The sequence below is a fragment of the Penicillium waksmanii genome (assembly GCF_028829765.1).
Source record: "Penicillium waksmanii strain IBT 27052 chromosome Unknown utg000001l:1.0-4852451.0:1.0-4856178.0, whole genome shotgun sequence".
In the NCBI taxonomy this organism is placed as follows: Eukaryota; Fungi; Ascomycota; class Eurotiomycetes; order Eurotiales; family Aspergillaceae; genus Penicillium; species Penicillium waksmanii.
Genome location: NW_026643248.1, coordinates 2,046,961 through 2,066,122, shown reverse-complemented (window position 1 = coordinate 2,066,122; position 19,162 = coordinate 2,046,961). Strand labels below are relative to the sequence as shown.

At 48.1% G+C, this 19,162-nt stretch overlaps 9 protein-coding genes across 9 annotated transcripts; 4 read left to right on the top strand and 5 right to left on the bottom strand.

Moving 5' to 3' along the window:
• Positions 1-85: 85 nt before the first annotated feature.
• On the bottom strand, positions 86-3,173 carry N7481_000737 (uncharacterized protein; the record flags this gene model as incomplete). The annotated part of the gene is made up of 5 exons (XM_057259956.1): positions 86-985; positions 1,044-1,052; positions 1,109-1,180; positions 1,237-3,048; positions 3,117-3,173. 5 exons carry the CDS (start codon positions 3,171-3,173, stop codon positions 86-88), a joined length of 2,850 nt encoding a protein of 949 aa, XP_057127788.1.
• A 619-nt stretch (positions 3,174-3,792) lies between these two features.
• On the bottom strand, positions 3,793-4,935 carry N7481_000736 (DUF3431 domain-containing protein; the record flags this gene model as incomplete). The annotated part of the gene is made up of 1 exon (XM_057259955.1): positions 3,793-4,935. One exon carries the CDS (start codon positions 4,933-4,935, stop codon positions 3,793-3,795), a length of 1,143 nt encoding a protein of 380 aa, XP_057127787.1.
• A 276-nt stretch (positions 4,936-5,211) lies between these two features.
• Positions 5,212-5,871, top strand: N7481_000735 (P-loop nucleotide/nucleoside kinase family protein; the record flags this gene model as incomplete). Its single annotated transcript, XM_057259954.1, has 2 exons — positions 5,212-5,317; positions 5,399-5,871. The coding sequence occupies 2 exons, from the start codon at positions 5,212-5,214 to the stop codon at positions 5,869-5,871; spliced, it is 579 nt and encodes a 192-aa protein (XP_057127786.1).
• Positions 5,872-6,905: 1,034 nt separating this feature from the next.
• N7481_000734 (ankyrin repeat-containing domain protein) lies at positions 6,906-9,194 on the bottom strand (the record flags this gene model as incomplete). The annotated part of the gene is made up of 1 exon (XM_057259953.1): positions 6,906-9,194. One exon carries the CDS (start codon positions 9,192-9,194, stop codon positions 6,906-6,908), a length of 2,289 nt encoding a protein of 762 aa, XP_057127785.1.
• A 2,147-nt stretch (positions 9,195-11,341) lies between these two features.
• Positions 11,342-11,859, top strand: N7481_000733 (uncharacterized protein; the record flags this gene model as incomplete). Its single annotated transcript, XM_057259952.1, has 2 exons — positions 11,342-11,473; positions 11,527-11,859. The coding sequence occupies 2 exons, from the start codon at positions 11,342-11,344 to the stop codon at positions 11,857-11,859; spliced, it is 465 nt and encodes a 154-aa protein (XP_057127784.1).
• Positions 11,860-12,296: 437 nt separating this feature from the next.
• Positions 12,297-12,955, bottom strand: N7481_000732 (uncharacterized protein; the record flags this gene model as incomplete). Its single annotated transcript, XM_057259951.1, has 4 exons — positions 12,297-12,400; positions 12,457-12,583; positions 12,645-12,809; positions 12,860-12,955. 4 exons carry the CDS (start codon positions 12,953-12,955, stop codon positions 12,297-12,299), a joined length of 492 nt encoding a protein of 163 aa, XP_057127783.1.
• A 179-nt stretch (positions 12,956-13,134) lies between these two features.
• On the top strand, positions 13,135-14,631 carry N7481_000731 (RNA-binding protein; the record flags this gene model as incomplete). The annotated part of the gene is made up of 4 exons (XM_057259950.1): positions 13,135-13,168; positions 13,233-13,890; positions 13,949-14,155; positions 14,217-14,631. 4 exons carry the CDS (start codon positions 13,135-13,137, stop codon positions 14,629-14,631), a joined length of 1,314 nt encoding a protein of 437 aa, XP_057127782.1.
• Positions 14,632-16,532: 1,901 nt separating this feature from the next.
• N7481_000730 (guided entry of tail-anchored proteins factor 1) lies at positions 16,533-17,396 on the bottom strand (the record flags this gene model as incomplete). The annotated part of the gene is made up of 3 exons (XM_057259949.1): positions 16,533-16,882; positions 17,003-17,189; positions 17,310-17,396. The coding sequence occupies 3 exons, from the start codon at positions 17,394-17,396 to the stop codon at positions 16,533-16,535; spliced, it is 624 nt and encodes a 207-aa protein (XP_057127781.1).
• A 354-nt stretch (positions 17,397-17,750) lies between these two features.
• On the top strand, positions 17,751-18,830 carry N7481_000729 (uncharacterized protein; the record flags this gene model as incomplete). Its single annotated transcript, XM_057259948.1, has 1 exon — positions 17,751-18,830. One exon carries the CDS (start codon positions 17,751-17,753, stop codon positions 18,828-18,830), a length of 1,080 nt encoding a protein of 359 aa, XP_057127780.1.
• Between the last annotated feature and the right edge of the window lie 332 nt (positions 18,831-19,162).

The window sequence follows — 19,162 nt, the reverse complement described above, 5'->3', positions numbered from 1 at the left end:
CGTAGATTGACGTTGCTAGTTAGTTGAATGAAACTGCCTTCGCCATAACATGAAACAAGAGATTAAATGAGAACAAAAAAACTTCTTAAAAGTCCTCAATAACCGCCTCCCAAGCCCCCGAAGAAGCCTGCTTAGGCCAAATGCCATGTTTTCCTGGCGCCAGAATTCCGCTACTATCAATCGCATCCTTCGCAGAGGTGATCATAGCCCACTGCCAAAAGTTACTCTCAGCATTAGCACCGTGAGAAATGATCTGATCCATGAGAACGGAGTGTGTTCGAAAATCCTCCCACCGGTGGGTAAGAGTATCCTTTAAGAGATCTCTTACAAGAGTTTGAACTCTTTGGGGGGCTTTCGAGTCGTGGGTTGGAGATAGGATGTGGATATTGTGGATTAATCGGTTCCGAGTGAGGACGAATTCATTCATGAGCTCGTAGTCTGATTCTTGGCCTCGCTTCGATGATGTATCGAGCATTTCTTGTGCCGTTGATCCGGTTACTATTCGCGATGTTCGGCTGCACATTGTATGAGTTCTCTGTAATGCGCTCGCGTCGGTTGTACTTGATCTGAGATCTTGTGTATCCGTCAATGCCGAGAAGCGAGGGCACGCTCGTTCTTGGATATAGACTCGGAGGTTCGCGGGGAAATCTTTATCTGGAAGGTGGAATTTTGTTGCTTCCATTCCTTCGTCCTCGAATGATTTTTTGATGGTCTCCCAGGTTAAAGCATGTAGAGGTTCTGGCTGGCTGATCACGCCGTAGAGATTCCAATAATCGAGGTGCAGTTCATGTGCGAGTGAGGATGGTTTTGGCGATGATACTCGAGAAAGCACTTCTGATTCCAGGAAAATATGACGGAGACGGAGGTCGTGATGGATCAACCCGCTAAGGTGAAGCTGTCGAGCGACATCGATGACTTGTAGGAGGTGATCACTCCTGCTAAAGGTTATGAGGAATGGCTGACATTCTGATGCTTTTGGACGTAGCTATATTCCACATTAGTACTGTAGCGCGTGTAATATAGTAGGGTTGGCCTTAACAGACCTCTATAGCCTTTAAAATGCGTGTCAGCGATTGCTCAACAATCTATCATGAATGTGGACTCTTACTATCTTCGAAATAACTCCAAGACACTGCACTGGGACCAATCCATTTACAAGGCCCCGTTCAAGCGTTCGATCCTGTAGAAACATGGTTAGTTTTCTTGCATTTTCATCAAAGACCTCCATGATGCAACCTTTGGTAGCCCACGTTCCTTGTGAGGATTCAAAACTCCGGTTTGTAAGACATCACCCTTCGGCAGGATAATTTCCATGCCACATGATCCCGCTGCGGACTCTGACTCAAGAACGTGATCGATGATAAGCTCCCTCGATGAGGAGGGCCAATCGATCGAAACCCGGTCATCGAGTCCACGCTGTGAGATATCACGAGCCAGAGCAGCGTATGAGACCCCCGGTTCGACAATAGCATAAAGCTGATCCTCGTTCACCTCGACAATTTTATTCATATACTTCGCAAGATCCAAACCCATACTCCCCGGGACCCGTGGAATAACATGCCGAAGATCCTCTTCTTCAGTAGAGTAGAATGGCCACACGGCTATTTTGACTCGATGGAATAGGCGAAGTAGTCCCTGAACATCCTCAACAGTACGGGGAGCGATGACCGCCGAAAGAAATAGATTCGCGCGCGGTGGAATGCACAAAGTGTCCAGGGCTTTCGAAATATTACGGCAAAGCGTGTCGTTGGAAGTGACGATTTGGACATTTTCGGCCCCGGAGATGTCCTCTGCTTCCGCAATGTAATTGACAAACAACTTGCTGCTCATCTCAGTGGGCAGGACATGGGGAGTTCCCGGGTTGAAGGGAAGACGAGTCGCAACGAGGGTGGTAGTACTAGCTGTAATGGCCGTAGTAGTACTACTGTTGCTGCTGGCTGCTGTTGAGGTCGATGCTGTGACAGTAGAAGAATTTCTCGAAGATTTCTGCGAGTCGAGAAAACTCTTTAACTTCTCAGCACGCGCCATATATTCTCCCACCTTGTTGCGAATCTTTTCTTTTGTCTGAGGATTCTTTTCCCATTTCACCGCCAACATGAAGAGCTCTAGTGCCGCGTAGTAATTCTTATATGCGCTCTCGTATTCGCCCTTAGTATCGTACTCGATTGCTCTCTTAACTGTGTCGATGGCTCTGCTGAGGAAATCAAGATTGGTGGTGGTATTGGTGTTGGCCTTTGGCTCACTTCGTGTAATCGTATCATTGTTGGTCACGGCAACAGGGGCAGCATCGCTTGGTGTATCCTTCTCCGGAATATCGTCTTTGGTCGGTGGTATCCAGTCGCTGATATACTTGGACTGTTCTTCCGTCAAGGGGTCACCTAGAATGCTTCCATCGTAGACAGTAGATCTCTTTCCTTCAATTACCGTGCTAGCACTTGAGTAGAGAGATTTTGCGGCCTGCGCCATATTTTGGAGACTAAAAATAACCCCATCCCTTCCAGTAGACCCTAGAGAAATGCTCGATGCGCCAGGCCCATTCATTTTTGTTGTAAGAGTTTCCAATCGTTCAGTTATTGCATTGATCATAATTCCCAGGGTGGATAAAGATGTATCCATGTTCTGTGTAGATGTGGTTTCCTGTATTTGAAGACACAAGATGATCATCTGCAGTCCACTCTGCATTGCCAATTGGTGCGAGTTGATGCGCTGGCGATATTGAGTAATGTCGTCCGACGATAAGCTTAACTTGAACGCCTTAACTGGTTTTCGCAGAAAGCTGTTGCTGAATGAGCCTGTCTTGGTCACTTTTGCGAAAGCTTTCTCCAGCTTCGCGACTGTTTCTCTTCCGCTGCTGACATTGTCGCTGATGCTTGACCACAGACTAGCGTCCGCACCTGAGTACGCGACAAGATGACTGTGGTTTTTCTTCCACGTATTCTCAACGCCCTCCAAGACTCCAGATAAACCGAGTAGCTCTTGGCGAAGACTTGAAAGATTCTCATCCACATTCTGGATGCTGCTGGTAATATCATAAATTGCCGTTGCAACCTGTGAAATTTATTTAATGTGATAAGTTTCTTTCCAGACACACGCAGGTACGAAATGCGCAGACTAACCCGAACACAAAGTACCGCCAGACTTCCCGATGCACTAGCGATGGAGAGGGGATCCATGCTTCACTACTTGGGTAAATTCTTGGTGCTTGGCTGAACTCTTGGGATACTTGGCGGCGAAGGGGAGGTGGCAGTAGGTTTCCTTTTTAAACAAATCATAGCGAGGCTGAACTCATCTTAAACGGAGACCTGACTACCAAGGTGGCCCTGGTCGAACGAAATACGAGATGCAGTCCAATCGTGTTTGAACTTGGCTTTATTTTGAGCACTAAAGCGAAGGAGTGGGGTTGAGCGGCCGAGAAAGAATTGCCTGCGCCTCCTCTCCCTGACGCTTTGGTCGCTGGCATTTCCCACCACATCCTATTGTTTTTCACATGGAGTTGGTGCAGTTGAAGGAAAAATGCCACTGTTTTCGATATTCTATGTAGTTTTTGCATGAAGAAAATAGGATGATTAAACAACTTCCCATGCCTTTCTATAAAGCAAAATCAACAATCTGTCTGTCCAGGAGAATAAAAACATTCATCCCGCGAAATTATCCATGGATTAAGTAGAAAAATGGCATCTAAATCGTTGAACTAGCACTTCAGTTGGATGTTCCACCAGCATATCTGCGGGCCGACCTACGTCTATGTACAAAGAAATATCCCCAATGCGCCTTTATAGTAGATGCTTATGTTCATGAATGCGTTTCAGCCCAGTCATCCGGCAGTTTATAGTACTGCGGCACCGAATATTGCCCCCGACAACTTCCTGGATTAGTACATTGAAGCTTGCATCGCCCGTACAATCGACAATAGCACTCTTGTGCACTCGGGCACGAAGCCTTATTCAAAGACTCTAGTCCAATAAGCCCATCAGCCCCAGGTTCCGCAAACAGAATATGCCAGAGATAAGACAAGATTCGACCAGCAACTTTGTCATCCGCAGGCGCAACCGCCCCATTCTGATTTCTCCTCGAGGTTGTCCTCGCACTTCCATCTAATAGCCACTGGCGCAAGGCGACATACTCCGCCTTGGTGTGTTGCCAAACTCGTTGACGGGAAACAACAAACTGCGCACAGCACTGGGCCCTCACTGCATCATTCCTCCCCAGCTTAGCCAGCTTCCATCCATCCATGCCTCCGAAAAGCGATGCTAGTGCTCCGGGCAGCGCCATATCCGATGCCGCACGCGCGCTCCACGGCGTCACGGCTGACTGTAGTCTCATCTCTAGACTACCCTGGGCCGGAACTGTAGATGAACAAGTACCTGCGCTCCAGTCGCAGCGCAAATTGTGGTAGCCCGAAGGCGCCAAAGCGGCGGGAATATCCAAATCACGCAGTAGCGCCGCATTGTCGTAATCCGGCGCATCATTATGCCAGGCCCAGCGTGAGCCGTGAATGAATACTGCGCCGGCGGAAGGGAAGTTCTCATAGTTGTCAATCAGAAATGTCAAGTAGGCCATTGCTTCATGGCCTCGGTTTGCAGGGACTTGAAGATATCCAGAGGATGAGTCGGAACTTCCATGCGCGGATGTTTCTTGTCCCGCAATATCGACATCGTAGATACATAATGTGTATTTATCAGCAAGTTTGTCTAACCAGAATGCAGTGCCATCTGATTCCACCCGAGAGACGACCAGTGCGGGTTTTTTCGAGGTTGAGAGATTTGGACATATGCCGCGCTGAGACGGGAAGGTGGTGGCGCGGGTTTGATATCGGATTTTAGCCCATGGGAAGGATTTAGCCTTTGATTGGGGCCAGTTCAGGATTAGGATTATATTCAGGAAGAAGGCGAAGATGAAGAGTTGTACTAGGGCTCTCCGGGCCCTCGGTCTCATTTTGAGGATGTTTTTTTTGAGATTTTCGTTCGAGATCGGATTTGACCAGGGAAAAGAATAAGAAAACACGGAAGAGCCGGCATTTTGGTTTTGGATGTGGGGTTGGTTGGAATCTCCGGTACTGGTACCTTTTCTGCACGTGGCGAACCATTCTGGTGGCCCTGGAGTTTCTGTTGCTGCTGTACGTGTGAGTCATTTATCTACATTTAAGGATCTTGATTTGCACTCTCTGTGTCATTTTGATAAATTCTCTTCCTTTCCCCTGGATGATAAAATATGGCTTCCACCATCCTCTTTGACCCACCCAAGGCGGTAGTCTCCCAGCTTAGTCGCTCCACAACAGATCCTCGTCCAATAGTTGTGATGACATGTGGGATCGCAGGTATGTTATGTGATTTAAGCATTTCTTGGCATGAAGACAGGAACCATTTTTATTATTTTAACTCTCGATGATTATTGCTAGGATCTGGCAAATCTACCCTTTCTAAATGGATTATCTCCAACTACCAGTCCTTCCAGCGCCTTTCAATCGACGCCTGGATTTACAAAAATAATGGCCTCTGGGGCAAGGATTACGCCGCCGAAAAGTACAACGCCTATCAAGAGGAAGCAGAAGTTGCGCTACGATCTGAGTTCATTTCCTTGCTTCGAGAAGGAGTTCATAACGTGATACTGGACTTTTCTTTTGCGTTCCGCGAAACACGAGACGAATGGAAACTAATCGCCGAATCTAATGGAGCTCGCTGGGTTCTAGTTTACCTTGACGTCGAAGCTGATGAGCTGCGCCGACGAGTGAGAGCCAGGAACTTGTTGGAGGATAAGGATGGCGATTCGGCATTTTTGGTAACGGAGGAGGTGCTTGAACGGTACCTTGCTGGCTTCGAAAGACCGAATGGAGAAGGCGAAATTGTTCTAAGAGAAGAAATGTCTAACTAGCACTTGGTCTTATTGTATCCAACCAAATTGACAATGGTTTGTGTGATAGACTCGGACGGATGTCGAGCCTTTTGTTCTTTTCTTGGCCTTTTGGTTTTCATTCTTAGGGTTTCTATTTATGGAGGAGCTTGTTTCAAGCTGGATTTGGAACAAAAGAATCTGCAACAAAGTCTGTAGCTCCCATGGATTAATTACCATAGGCAAGATTAAACTTTTATTGTCTTCATAGATTCAATAAAGATCTTTTTACTCCCGAGTCTTCAAGCTGCTTGCTCCGCGTCGGATCATCGAAGGTCTTCCAAGGATACCTATTCCAAAAACATATAAATATCAGCTTCTGTCTTGAACAATATCATTATTAGTCTATCGACCTTCAAGGGGTTCCAACGCTCCATTGGTCTTCGATATCGACTTCTTCTATTCTTAAATCATGTCTCACTTTCAGGTTTCCGATTTCAGGAAAGCCTGTAGGGAGTTTACAGTGCTCGCAAATAGGTGGATAGAGATCTTATCCGATGATCCTTTTCCCCATTCCGATCTCATCAGATCGTTAGCTACAAGTGTGGATATATGGAGATTTACATTTACTATGTGCTCTGAGGCTTTACCAGGAGCTGTGAACTCTCGTGAATTATACGCCCGATTGAAAGAAATAATCCTGGCGCTTGTTGAGGTGGGGGAATATATTAAGGCAGCAGCTGCCGGTACCACGGTCATTCGTATGCTGAGTGAAATTATCGCTCTCATTGAACAGGTTCAGCTTTTACCCGCTTTGCAAATTTAAACCACTTCTTCGACTTATCGCACTTAGGAAGTAAGCAAAAACCGCAGCATCGAGATTCTAGGAATATGCTAACGATATATTAAGTTACATTCCACAATTTAAGGGTTGTTTCTACCCCTTTGAATTATCATTTTCCTTTGTAACGAGTACTGCTAGCATTTAATATGCCAATAAAGTAAACATAGATCAGTGTAAGCTTAATTTGCTCGCTTGACACATTCATGTGTCCTCCTCCTTTATTGTCTTCGGGTTACACTCCGACACAGGGTACCTCACTCTCCAGTAATGCCTCCACATACTCTTTACGATATGGAATTTCTCCCAACCCCCCTAGCGGTTCTCCCGCAAGTTGATTCATATTCACAGGGATTCTGTCGTCGCAGGGAATCAAAGATCTGAAAACCTCACAAGGCAGACCTTGATCCATGATACATTGGGATAAGAGGCTTGCGTTTTCCCAATGACCAGGACTGCTAACCTCGATGGCAGTTTTGAATGCATATGACCAAAGACTTTCATGTGTACCTCGGATTGGCATGAGAGGGCTGACACCTCGAGAGAGGAATTCTTGAAGAATGACAGCAGATTGACCCTTTTGAGTATGGCATTCAAAAAGATATTGACCCTTGGAATTGACGGTGTAAATGTCAGCCCCCCGGTCTAGAAGTAACCGGACCATCCCTATCTTCGGTGGATCATCTTCTCCAATATCAAACATGCAAGCCGGCCAAATGACATAGAAAATTGCCGCCTCTAGGATGGTAGCATACCGTATGGGCGGAAATTCTGACGAAGCAACTACCATATCTGTTGTTAATTCTGCGTTTCCAGGTGGATCTGCGTTCGATTCCGAATCCGACCTCCACCCAGAATCCTCCGGCGTGCCAGATATTCGGTAACGCGTATTGACATCAAAGCCATTATCCAGAAAGAGGTTCACAATATCGAGGTGGTTATAGCTTGTAGCTTCAACAAGAATATTCCCCCAATTTGGATTATTCGGATCAAGAACAGGCTCCCTGTCTAGCAGAAATTTGAAGACATCAATGCTGCCTGTAATTACTGCCTCTCGGAATATCGCCTCAAATCTGCATGAGCCACCGATTCCTTTTGTCTGGTATTTGAAGGAAGGGATCCCAAGTTCATTCAAGAAGTATTCGAGCAGGGCAAAATTCTCATGTTCCATAGCTCCGTGGCACAATATTTCGCGGTCCATAGGTCCAGATAATGCAAAAGCATTCTTTTCTAGGAGATACCGCGTGAATTTTATATCTTCTCCAGATTTAGCAAGACCGTCACGGGTCAATTCCTTGGACAGGGTCCATAGCTCGGGACCGACACGTTCCAATAATAGATCGATGACATGAGACTGCTTGCCTTTGCAGGCCTTAGAAATTGCCATTAAGTATGTTTGGGGGACTTGGCCATTCTCGGACAACTCAGACGGAAGAAGGATTTCAACGACATTAATGTGTCCATTCTGGGCAGCATATCCTAGGGCAATATCGATGCTATTACTTGCCTTTGTGGAAGACATATCGAGAATCTGGCGAACGAGCTGTGCGTCACCATTGGCAGCAGCGAGATTTAGCATGTACAATAGATCGCTTTCGCTATCACAAAGTCTCCAGGGCTCAAATATATCCTCAAGTATAAGGCAAGGCACGGAGGGGCCGTGTGTCTCCAACATTCGAGCCAGAAATTCGGGTTTGAGGCCGGTTTTGAGATACTCTTTTGTTCCTCTTTTGAGCAGACGACGAACCATCTCCTCTCGATTGTGAAAAACGGCATTGTATAATGGAGTCAAATGGGTAGACATCCAAGTTTGATAAGGGTAATATCCTGCACATCGATGCTCTACCATGGGATCGGCGCCCGCATCAAGCAATACCTCAACTGCGTCTGGTGACCAGTGTTCGACCATGCGCCAAAGTAAGGGAATCCCAAATTCGCTTGGCGCATTGATATCACATTCCGGTCCTTCAACGATGGATTTCAAGAAAGAAGGTGGGCAATTTCGAGATATCTGAGGGATAACAGCCGAATTCGAGGGCCAAATATACCCGAGTCTGTTTGGTGGGGCGGCGACATCAAGAAGGTATCGGATAACATCACAATGGCCCCCTTGGATTGCATTAAAAAAGGGTGAATTATTGGTGAAAGATAGCGAAATATCCACCCCCGAGCTACCGTAGACTTCAACGAGGAGGCGAGCAATATTCAAGTGCCCATTGGCCGTAGCAACGTCAAAAGGTACGAACTGATTTCGTGGCCGATGTGGTAGTGTGGATTCCTTCCCATGGGGAAAGCCCGCTCCTGCGGCGAACAGCCTGCGCAAAGCGTCGGTATTTCCATTTGCTGTGATCCGTTCTAGGCCACGAGGAGAACAGTCCAATGCGTAGCGGTCGTAGAGCCAGGGATCTGCCACTTGCCAGAGACGATGGCATGCCTGTGAGATGGAATTCACATCGGATGCGTAGTACAGATATTGAATGATATCAATAAGAATCTCATTTGGGAGGCTAGCGAGATTGAGCATTGTGGCCCCTGACAGTTGTAAAAGTTGTAATACGAGGAGTTGACGGATACTAGCACGGCAACAATACGGGCCACATGATGCCAAGCGGCTTGGTTAAATGATTATGCTGCCTTGGGCCCCAGTTCGCCTACTACCTACCACACAATGAATATATCCGAGGATGTTATTTTTGGCTTTCCAGTTAATTAAAGGATGTTCTGTCACAGAATATGCTTTGAGGAGCCTTTCCCCATTGGTTGCTGATTTAGTCTGGCATGCCTCGCGATACTACTGCTACAAGAGTGGCCACGTCCAAGTTGTGTATTAGTTCTATTCCCATGGGGAGCCTGCGACCCTCCGTTCTTTCTTGTTATTTTCCCCCCATCATTGATTTTGAAAACAAAAAAAAAAAACAGAAATGAAAAAAAAAAACCGCCTGTAGGTGTGTTCACTTCTATGATATTCGTATTCGTATTACTCGACCCACCGAAATGTAAAAAAAAAACATGACATAATCCGGATGACTAATCGATTAACGACCCGCCGAGTTTTCTCGTCGCACAGCCTTTCTCGTCCTTTCTCTTCTCCAACTTACTTACAAAACACGGTCTCCATCATACCCTTGCGCTTGGACATTATTCCATCCAGCAAATTTTAGAACGAGACCCAGAACGACGTGCTCGTACTAATCCCGACTCTTGATCTGGGATGGTTCTGCCTTCCCCTATACAATGGTTGGGTTCGCTTTGGAGCATACACCCCTTTTTGGGAAACTTCCAAGGTTGTTCATTCCAATCAAACTGGAGGTCATGAGCCTTGAGTTTTTTTTGGGATTGAGCAACCATTGGGCTGATTGTTGACATGGTTATACATGCTTGCAATAATCAACCCCGCCATTGGCGCCCCTTCTCTCTCTGAGTCATTTGTCGTGCTCTTGCAGAATGTGATGTTTTTTTCCGCTTGATGCACAGCAACTCCCTCGGAGAGGGAAGCTGCATACAGAACCACAAAGCACCATGCTAGTACTCGTATGACTTGACTAACACAGGTCCTCGCCACCGTAGCCCTCGTCGCCGACATCTGCACCCCAGCCGTCCCCCTCCGCCTGCGCATTTTCATTTTCTTGGCAGATTCGAAGCCTTGTCCATCTATTTCTCAATGATAGTTGAGGTCAAAATCTTGCCAAAAGCGAGACCTCACAGTTGGACAAGATCCATCTGGAGACTCCCTCGTGTTACGTCCGCTCCTCTATATGGGGCTGTGCGTGCCAAAGAAGGGAGGTACATTCCTTCAATAATTCTACGATGTGGTTAGAAACGTGTTCCTGACCACTCGGTCCCTCGTGATATACGAGGCCAAGCTCGCATTCCCCCGAGGGGTGTGGAATGCAGATAGAATTGAGATCGACATTGGTCTTGAGGCCTTGCTCGACTTTTACATAGACAATATCAAACCATTTCTCTGAACTGAATATTGATTCTCGTATGTATTGCTTCTGTAGTAGAGTGGCGTTCAAATGTTTCGTAACTGAGTATTGTTGACTTGATCCCCAAGCCCGATTATGATGTTGATCAAGTAAAGATAGATACGGGCAGAACCTCCGATTGGAATGTGACATCCACGAATCCAGTCTCTAATCCTTCCCATTGGATCTGTTCCCTCACCCTGGCGGTTTTGACTGGATCATGCCCCCCCCTTGCGCGGCAGATCGATTAATGTGTATAGGCTAAGGCTACCCAAGTCGGTACCTGGCTTAAGCGCAAAGATGCACACGTAGAACAAGATTGGCCCTCATCTCCCGAAGGACCATTTTTCTTCGCGAATCATGGGGAAAGGCAATGCAATGTTTACGCGGTCCATAGCAAAAATACCGCGGAAAGACGCAAGACGGCACCCAAATGCTCCTCGCACCCTGGACTCCCTCATCCCGCCCCCCTGTAACTATGTTCCATTCCTGTTCAAAACTGCGACAACAGGGAGAGAAGGGGTTGGATATAAACCTGCCATGCCTTCCTCTGTCGCCTGCGTTTTCTGGTCTTTGCTCTGATTCTATTCTTCTTTCTATCCTTGAAGATCATCACTTATCGGGCTATACACTCGTTTAAATCCTCACCTGAACATACTATCTTTCTCTGGATCTACATTTTCAAACACATACCTCATACACAATGACTCGTCTCAACCTGTCTTTCGTCGCCGCCTTCTTGGTCCTGGCTACCTGCGCTGTGTCTGCGCCCACTGGCACCAAGCGTGACGAGGGCCACGGCTTCGGACTTACTAAGGCCCTTGACGGCCTGGAGGTATGAACTTCTTCAAAGTCAATTTATATCGGTCCACTGACAATAAGTTTCAGGCCATCCCCAAGATCATGGAGGGTCTTGACAACAAAGTCGCCAACGGCAAGCAGAAAGAGGCCGCTAAGCCCCCTGCTGTTGACAACAACGAGAAGACAGAGGAGGAGGCCAAGGCAGAGGAAAAGACCAAGGAACAGAACCCCACTGCTGCTGGAAATGAGGAGAAGGTCGCTAAGGACCCAGTCCCTACTCCCACTGATAAGAACCTCTACTCCGGCAACTTCGCTAGCGCCACTCCGAAGAGCTCTGTCCACCCGACCTCGAAGCCCAATGCCCTCGGCGCTCTCCCCGTTGTTGGTGGTCTTCTGGGCGGTACCGGCGCTACTCTATAGATCACCAAGGCTATAGTCTCGTGAATTTACGATGAAAGAAAGAGTCTAGATCCCAGGGTCTGCAATACTACTATATTCGGCGAACACGAGACGGGGTGGCTTTGCTTTTATTTATGTTCTGTACTTTGTTGTCTCGGACCTTTGATAGTACATCGTGAGCTGGTCTTGAGCTGGGTAGCGGGCCCACCCTGCTATTATGAATTCATATTCAACTTTCGAATGAATAATGAAGTACTCGATAGTCCAACTGAAATATTGTCCAAAAATTTTGTAATATCTATTTGCGTCCGAATGCTTGGCCGAAGTGCACTTGGATTTCTGTCACTATTTAATCAATTCATGGGTATATTAAATCAGCTAATCCATTCGCATAAATGCAAATCAACGAGATAATGGTCCGAGATGGGAAGCACCATCCATAAACCCTTTCTGAGGGATCAGTTCTTTCCTTGCCCAGCCTTCTGCTGTCCTTCGTAGAGTCCGGTATAATAGCCGGCAAAGTACCAAGACATCATCAGGCGTTTCAAATTTTCATCTTGAACTAGAAACTTGGTTAGCATATTGATCCATGGAGTAAATATTCAATACGATACTAACCATTAGTCATGACCGCTTCTGGCATTGGCATAGTAGGACCAGCTAGAGGTGCCGGGTTTGGAGCCATAGCTGAGGTTGGCCCGGCATCAGCAGGTTTCTGAGGGCCAATCGATTGATCCTGTGTATCCTGGAGAGAATAAAATTCAGCAACCGCAAATAGAGACCAAGCATCGCAGATCTGTACATACCTGAGGCTCATATTCGGCTTCGGCTTCGAGGGTCGGTGCTGCACCCTCCATTCCCTCCATAGTTTCATCTTCGTTCATGTTGACATCTTTGGTGATACCAGCATCCTCAGCCTCTCTTAGGACATCATCCACGTTCTCCCCTTTGGCGTGGATGCTGTGATAGAGCTGTCCTCCTGGTCAGATAAAGATCACGTGAGTTGGAGAGCAAAACACACCTGGTACTCTTCAACGGCCTCATCCCAAGACCGTACAAGGGCAGAATCATCCCATATCTCCTCGTGGCTCAATGAATCATTCTTAGACTTCCCCATGGCCGATTACCTGGAAATTAGAGCATCGCAAAGGGAAGAGAGAGCTTGGGACGCTGTAGGGCGATGCGAATGCGATGGCTGTGGGGGCTGACCGCCTTGGCGCAAATCAGCGAAAAAAAAAAAGTTCGGCCAGACGGCGATTGTTTCTAGTCTTCAATTCTCATCACATCTCCCCAAAAATGGCCCCCGATAAGAAGGATAAGAAGCGCAAGGGTATGTCTGATTCTTCAATGAATACAATTTCCCTTTTCTGCTCCCCCCCTAACATGTCAAACAGCCCCCGCCGTCAGCGAGCCGCCTACCAAAAAGACCAAGAAGGTCGAGGCCAAACCCACCGAGGCTTCCAAGGATGATACCCCCAAGTCGATTCTGAAGAAGAACGAGAAGAAGGCTGCCGATAAGACTAAGAAGACCACCGTCGACGCCGCCCCGAAGACCAATGGCCAATCCGTTCGCCAGGCCAAGCCTCGCAAGCGCGCTGCTGATTTCCTGAGCGACAACGAGGAGACCGCCCCCGCCCCCGCTGAGAAGAAGGCCGCCGGTAACAAGAAGTCCAAGAAGGAGGAGCCCGTCTCTGCTGCCGCCAAGAAGGGCACTTCCAAGGCCAAGAAGGTCGAGGCAGTGGTTGAAGAGTCTGACGAGTCTGCCGATGAGGATTTCTCTATCGATCCTGCCGCCTCCGACGACAGCGAGGAGGAAGAGGAGGACATTGAGGAGGATGACGAGGAGGATGATGAGGCCGAGGATGACCAGACTGCTGCCCTTATCAAGGGCTTCGAGAGCAGTGGTGACGAGGACGAGTCTGGAGACGAGGGCTTCGAGTCCGGCAAGCCGGTCCCCAAGATCCCAGACTCCAAAAAGGTCAAGCAGAAGCTTCTGAAGAAGCAGAAGAAGAACGCCGGCACCAACGAGGAGCCTGGTACCGTCTACATTGGGTAAGTTGTCAATCTGCACCTGTATCTACGAACAACCACTAATAGCCTCGTCTTCCAGTCGCATTCCTCACGGTTTCTACGAGCACGAAATGCGCGCCTACTTCACCCAATTCGGCCAGATCACCCGTCTCCGTCTCTCTCGCAACCGTATCACCGGTCGCTCCAAGCACTACGCCTTCGTTGAGTTCAACTCTGTCACCGTCGCCAAGATCGTCGCCGAGACCATGGACAACTACCTCATGTACGGCCACATCCTGAAGTGCAAGTTCGTTCCTGCCGAGTCCCTCCACCCCGAGATCTGGAAGGGCGCCAACCGCCGCTTCAAGAAGACCCCCCTGGAACCGCATCGAGAAGAAGCGCCTCGAGCGTGGCAAGACCCGTGAGCAGTGGACCGACCGCATTGCCAAGGAGCAGAAGAAGCGTCTTTCCAAGGCCAAGAAGCTCAAGGAGCTTGGTTACGAGTTCAACCTGCCCCAGCTCAAGGCTGTGGAGGATGTTCCCATTCAGGAGCCCAAGGCTGTCGAGGCTGCTGAGACCACCGAGACCACTGAGACTCCCGCTGTCGCTGAGGAGCCTGTGAAGGCTGTTGAGCCCGCCCCTGCCGCCAAAGAAGATACCCCCAAGAAGGCTAAGAAGGGCAAGAAGGTGGAGCAAGAGGCTAAGGAGGCTGTGACAGAATCACCTGCTGCTGAGCCCAAGAAGAAGGCCAAGAAGGCTGGCAAGACTAAGACCAAGGCGTAATCGGTGTACAAAAATGTTTTTTCTCATGTATCTCTTTTCAATAACCTGTTCATGCATCGTTAGGGTCAATGATCATCAATATATTTATCTGGAATTCGACTATCTTTAGATCAAGACTTTCTATGTTCCGTTTGTACTTGTACTACAATAAAATAGTAGTACTACAAGTAGTGAAGGATCCAACAGCGGAGCCTTGGAAGTTATGTATGTGTACCTGTTGACCGTACATATGAAGGATATAGAGAGCATCTGTGCAGTCTGATCCACTGGGAGATATCATTAAAATGATTTTTCTTTAATTGTATTTTCCTCCTGCTAGCGATTGTAAAGAGAAGCTCGCAAGAGGCAGCTGGAGTTGCTGCAGTGGGAGCCATGCAGCCCAATACATGTTCATTGATATCGCCATCATCAAAAACCAGGAAAGACGTCAACCAACATGAGCCTCTCGAATTCAGCTATAGATTATGAGAATAGTACGTATATTCACTTCATGTAAGGACTCGAGATGAATAGAAAATGTCATGTAGTATTGACCAAAAGTAATAAAGCTGCGAAAAAAGAAGAGAGGGCGTCTCACGATCGCTATGGTGTTAGTAGTAGGCGGTGTGGTGGGCCGCGTGATATTAAACACGTGACTCAGGCAACCCTGGACATCCACTTCGAGAGCAAAGTGAATGACAATCGATCTCCACCACTCGCTGGCAACGAAAAAAAGCATGGACTCGCCGGGAATCGAACCCGGGACCTCTCGCATGCGAAGCGAGCATTATACCCCTAAACCACAAGCCCGTGCGTGACGTTGTGAATGATTTTTTGATCTCACGACACTGAGGCAATTGAGCCGAAGAACAGTGTACCCAGTCATGTGACGGGATTCAAGCTAACCTAAGTAGTGCTAGCGATCACATGACAGATAGCACATAAGAAAAAAAAATATGGCGGAACCTCTCAAAGCTTCTCCTTCCTCTCAACTCCTCGCTCAAAGGATCGCATTCAAAGCTCACACACAAAAAGGAAGATACTCTCTTCCTTTTTCACACAAAAACTCGCTTTGGGGAAAGTCCCCGGACAACCTGCACTTTGATTTTCGGATCGGAGTTAGTCCAAGCCAGGCATTGCGGAAACGCGCCGCCATAGAAGCAATTCGATAGCGGCTTATTGCCCTATCCCATCCCGACTGCGTCCACCGTCCGACGGTTCTCTCGATTGCGAGGGTTACTGGCTATAATGGGGCGGTGGGCTCGTGTCGGAGGGGGGGAAGGGGGATTTCGATCTCTCTTGTATCGGGTTGCCTTTCGTCGTGGTTCGATAGTCATGCGATTGCCCCTTGTTTTCACTTCGGTGTTATGGGGGTAACTCAATGGGGCTCATTCTTGAGGCGAGGAGTTCCGATATCTTTTAAGTCTGTAGCTTATGGCAAAGCGGTGCTGAGATTGATGTTGGTCTCGGTGCAGAAACCCTGTCGAAGGGGTCGGACTTTTTTCAACACTCCTTTTGTCTTCTCGCTCTCTCTTGAAGAGAGTCTTCGTCATGAGCTTTGTTTTGTTTTTGTTCGCGGGATGATATATCAATCATAGAGTCAAGCCCCGAGATCCCCAAAAGAGGGATCCTTGACGAGAAACGATTTAAAAATATCTGATGAACATCTACAACTCACTTCTTGTGAAGAGACATTTGATCTGTCTGGAGTTTATATACTACTAGTTTATACCAATTGAATTTTCATGATGCTTAGAATCAAATTATTCTTAAATGCAATAGCTATGCAATACTCATAATAACGTAGAATTTGAGAGTCACTCCCCGACTCGGAGTTCATTCCCAATACAAGTACACCGTACACCCATACATAGAATAGAAATCATAACCCACTGGTACTTACTGCATCATCTCCGCCACCTTTAATCCAGTTCCTCCGCCTTCAAGTTTGATTCCGCACCGGCAGCAGCCTCTTGCTTCCGTTGTTTCGGCGCCAGAGCCCGCGCAATCACAGCCCCAAGAATCTCACCCACAACCGCAATCGTGCTGGCGCACACATTGCTCCAAACCTGAATACTGACATGACCGATCGGAGCGCGCGGAAACGAGAGCACCCATTCAACGTAGTAAGGGAACCAGTCCGGCGGCAGGGCGAAGACGGGGGTCTTGGAGTACCAGAATTGGAGAAAGATCTTGAGGCCGGTTGTGCTGAGCCAGCGGGCGATTTTGACAGCCCAATCGAAGGAGGATTTTTGGGACGAAACTGCTTTGTCTATTGGAGAGCGTTGTTAGCTTTTTGGAATATTTCTCTTCCCTCTTTATTTCCTTTCTTGTCGGTGCAAATGTTTGATTTAATTCTCCCGGGAGTTGGGATTGAATAGAGAACACGTACTCATCGCTTCGTACTCCTCCATGCTCTTGTCATGTCTTCTTCGGAGCTTGGCCCACTTGGCAAACTCGTCCTGTGAGCTGGTATTGTTCATCTCGCGCTTGAGCTGGACGGCCTCTTGCTTCTTGCGCTGCTGTTCGCGGGCCTTTCTCGAGGTCGAGGTTGGGAGTTTGAGGTAGAGGTGCCATAGCTATGCGAAGGGTGTTAGTTAGCCTGGAGAAGCTTTCGGGGCGGCGGTACGATGAGGAGAGTGAACGTTGATGAGTAGAGAAGATTTGAACTCTCCTACTCTCGTTCCATGTAGACGTACCAGACTGTCGATTGTGGTTGCGCCGATCGTGTTGACCAGGTAGATTGCGACGTGCACGAAGAGCACCGTGAAGATGAGCGACAGCATGGCGGCGGGGGTTGCGGGGACAGCGGACCGGGATGCAAAGTCGATCGGAGTGGCTGAAGAAGCCGGAGGTGAGGGCGCGGCGTCGCAGAGGGCGTGGGTGTTGTGTGGTGGTAGGTTGCAAGTAGGATGATGGGTTCGGCGAGGGGTTAATGATGGACAGTTGACACTCCGCGGTGGCCGTAGTGGGTTTCCGCCTTGGATGGTTCCTCCCAGACATCATCACATCACAGCTTCCTCTTTCCCCTTCCACCACCGCTCGCTCGCCTTTCTCTTTCTTGTTCACCTCGACTGGGATACATAACAAAGAGAGCAGATCATGAACCATAACAATATCTACCAATACATGACTCCCCAATGACGACTCCCGAGGACGCATTCCACCTACTCGCCGACCTTTTCACTTCAAGAGGTAACGAGGTCCTAGACATTGACATCATCCCCTCAACTCTAGAATCGCCATTCATAAAACATGGCACCTCGATCGGAGTCACCAAGAAATACCTGGTGCAGGCCTTTACAGTCGCCCGACAGCTCTTCATCAAGCGTTTGATGCCCATGACCTCGAACGACTTCGACGCAGAGGTTTCGAATTCGAACCAGAGCACCGAATCAAAGGTGCCGAAGCATATAATCACAGAGATCATGTTACTATTTGATTCTGAACATCTCACTGCGTGCAACTGGCGCAAGAAATGGCTGCTGGCAGCTATCTCGCGCTACAATGAGACCAACCAGGCTACCTCTTCATCGGAAAAGATGTTGGAGACCGAGCTCACACTCATGCAAACATATCAAGGTTCGCCATTAAGTCGACATACCAAATCTCCCACCCTTTGGTCTCACCGGTTATGGGTGCTAGATGTCTTGACTAGGATGCGCAGGCCTACGATATCGACTCTGTTAAATCTCGAACGGGCAGAGCTCGATATTGTGCTTCGTGCGGGGATGTTACATCCAAAGAACTTTTATGCTTTTACATATATGCGGAAGCTGCATTCGTATATTGCAGATGTCAGCAAAGACCAAGGCAATGCGGGCCAGATGGATCGCGCAGCGGCGAGTTTGGTGGACCCGACGCTGACATGGTGTCTGTCTCACCCGCGGGATATATCCGGCTGGATGTTCGCAATGTACTTGCTAGATCAGAGTGAAGATGCAGATCTTCGTTCCGGCACAGTGAGACGGGTTCTTCAATTCGCGCTGAAGATTGGGTGGGAAGGGGAGAGTCTGTGGACGTTTATTGATCAGGCGACTCGACAATTCGGTCTGGAGTCTGTGATTAGTGAGACTTTCTCCGATGAATCGGACAAGATCATGTCCGATGAAACAAGGCCCTCGCGGTCTTTGCCAAAATGGCCATGGCGCAACCGACTCTCACAAGCACAAGCATACTGGGCAGCAGCAGCATCTGGCGCAAGAGATGATCAACCCTGATCGACATCCTCCACTCGATAGTTCTTGGAAATGTCAAAAATATGTAGATATATAAAAAGAAAACAAATCTATTTCACAATATTCGTGACTCGTATGAACAGTATATTCGCTATGTGTTTGGGGGTAAAAAGTATGGTGTATGCTGGTATGTAAAACGCCGTTGCTAACTCCTCGCTAGTCGCAGGCATGAAGCCAAAGAAGGGTGCCAATGGATATCAACACGATTACGCTCGTCGCCTTTCCTGTCCTGCGCATTCGGAGTGAGCGAACTGTTCAATGTAATGCGCATGTTTATTCGTCCGGGGCCAGTCTTCCAAAACTGGAGTGTGCGA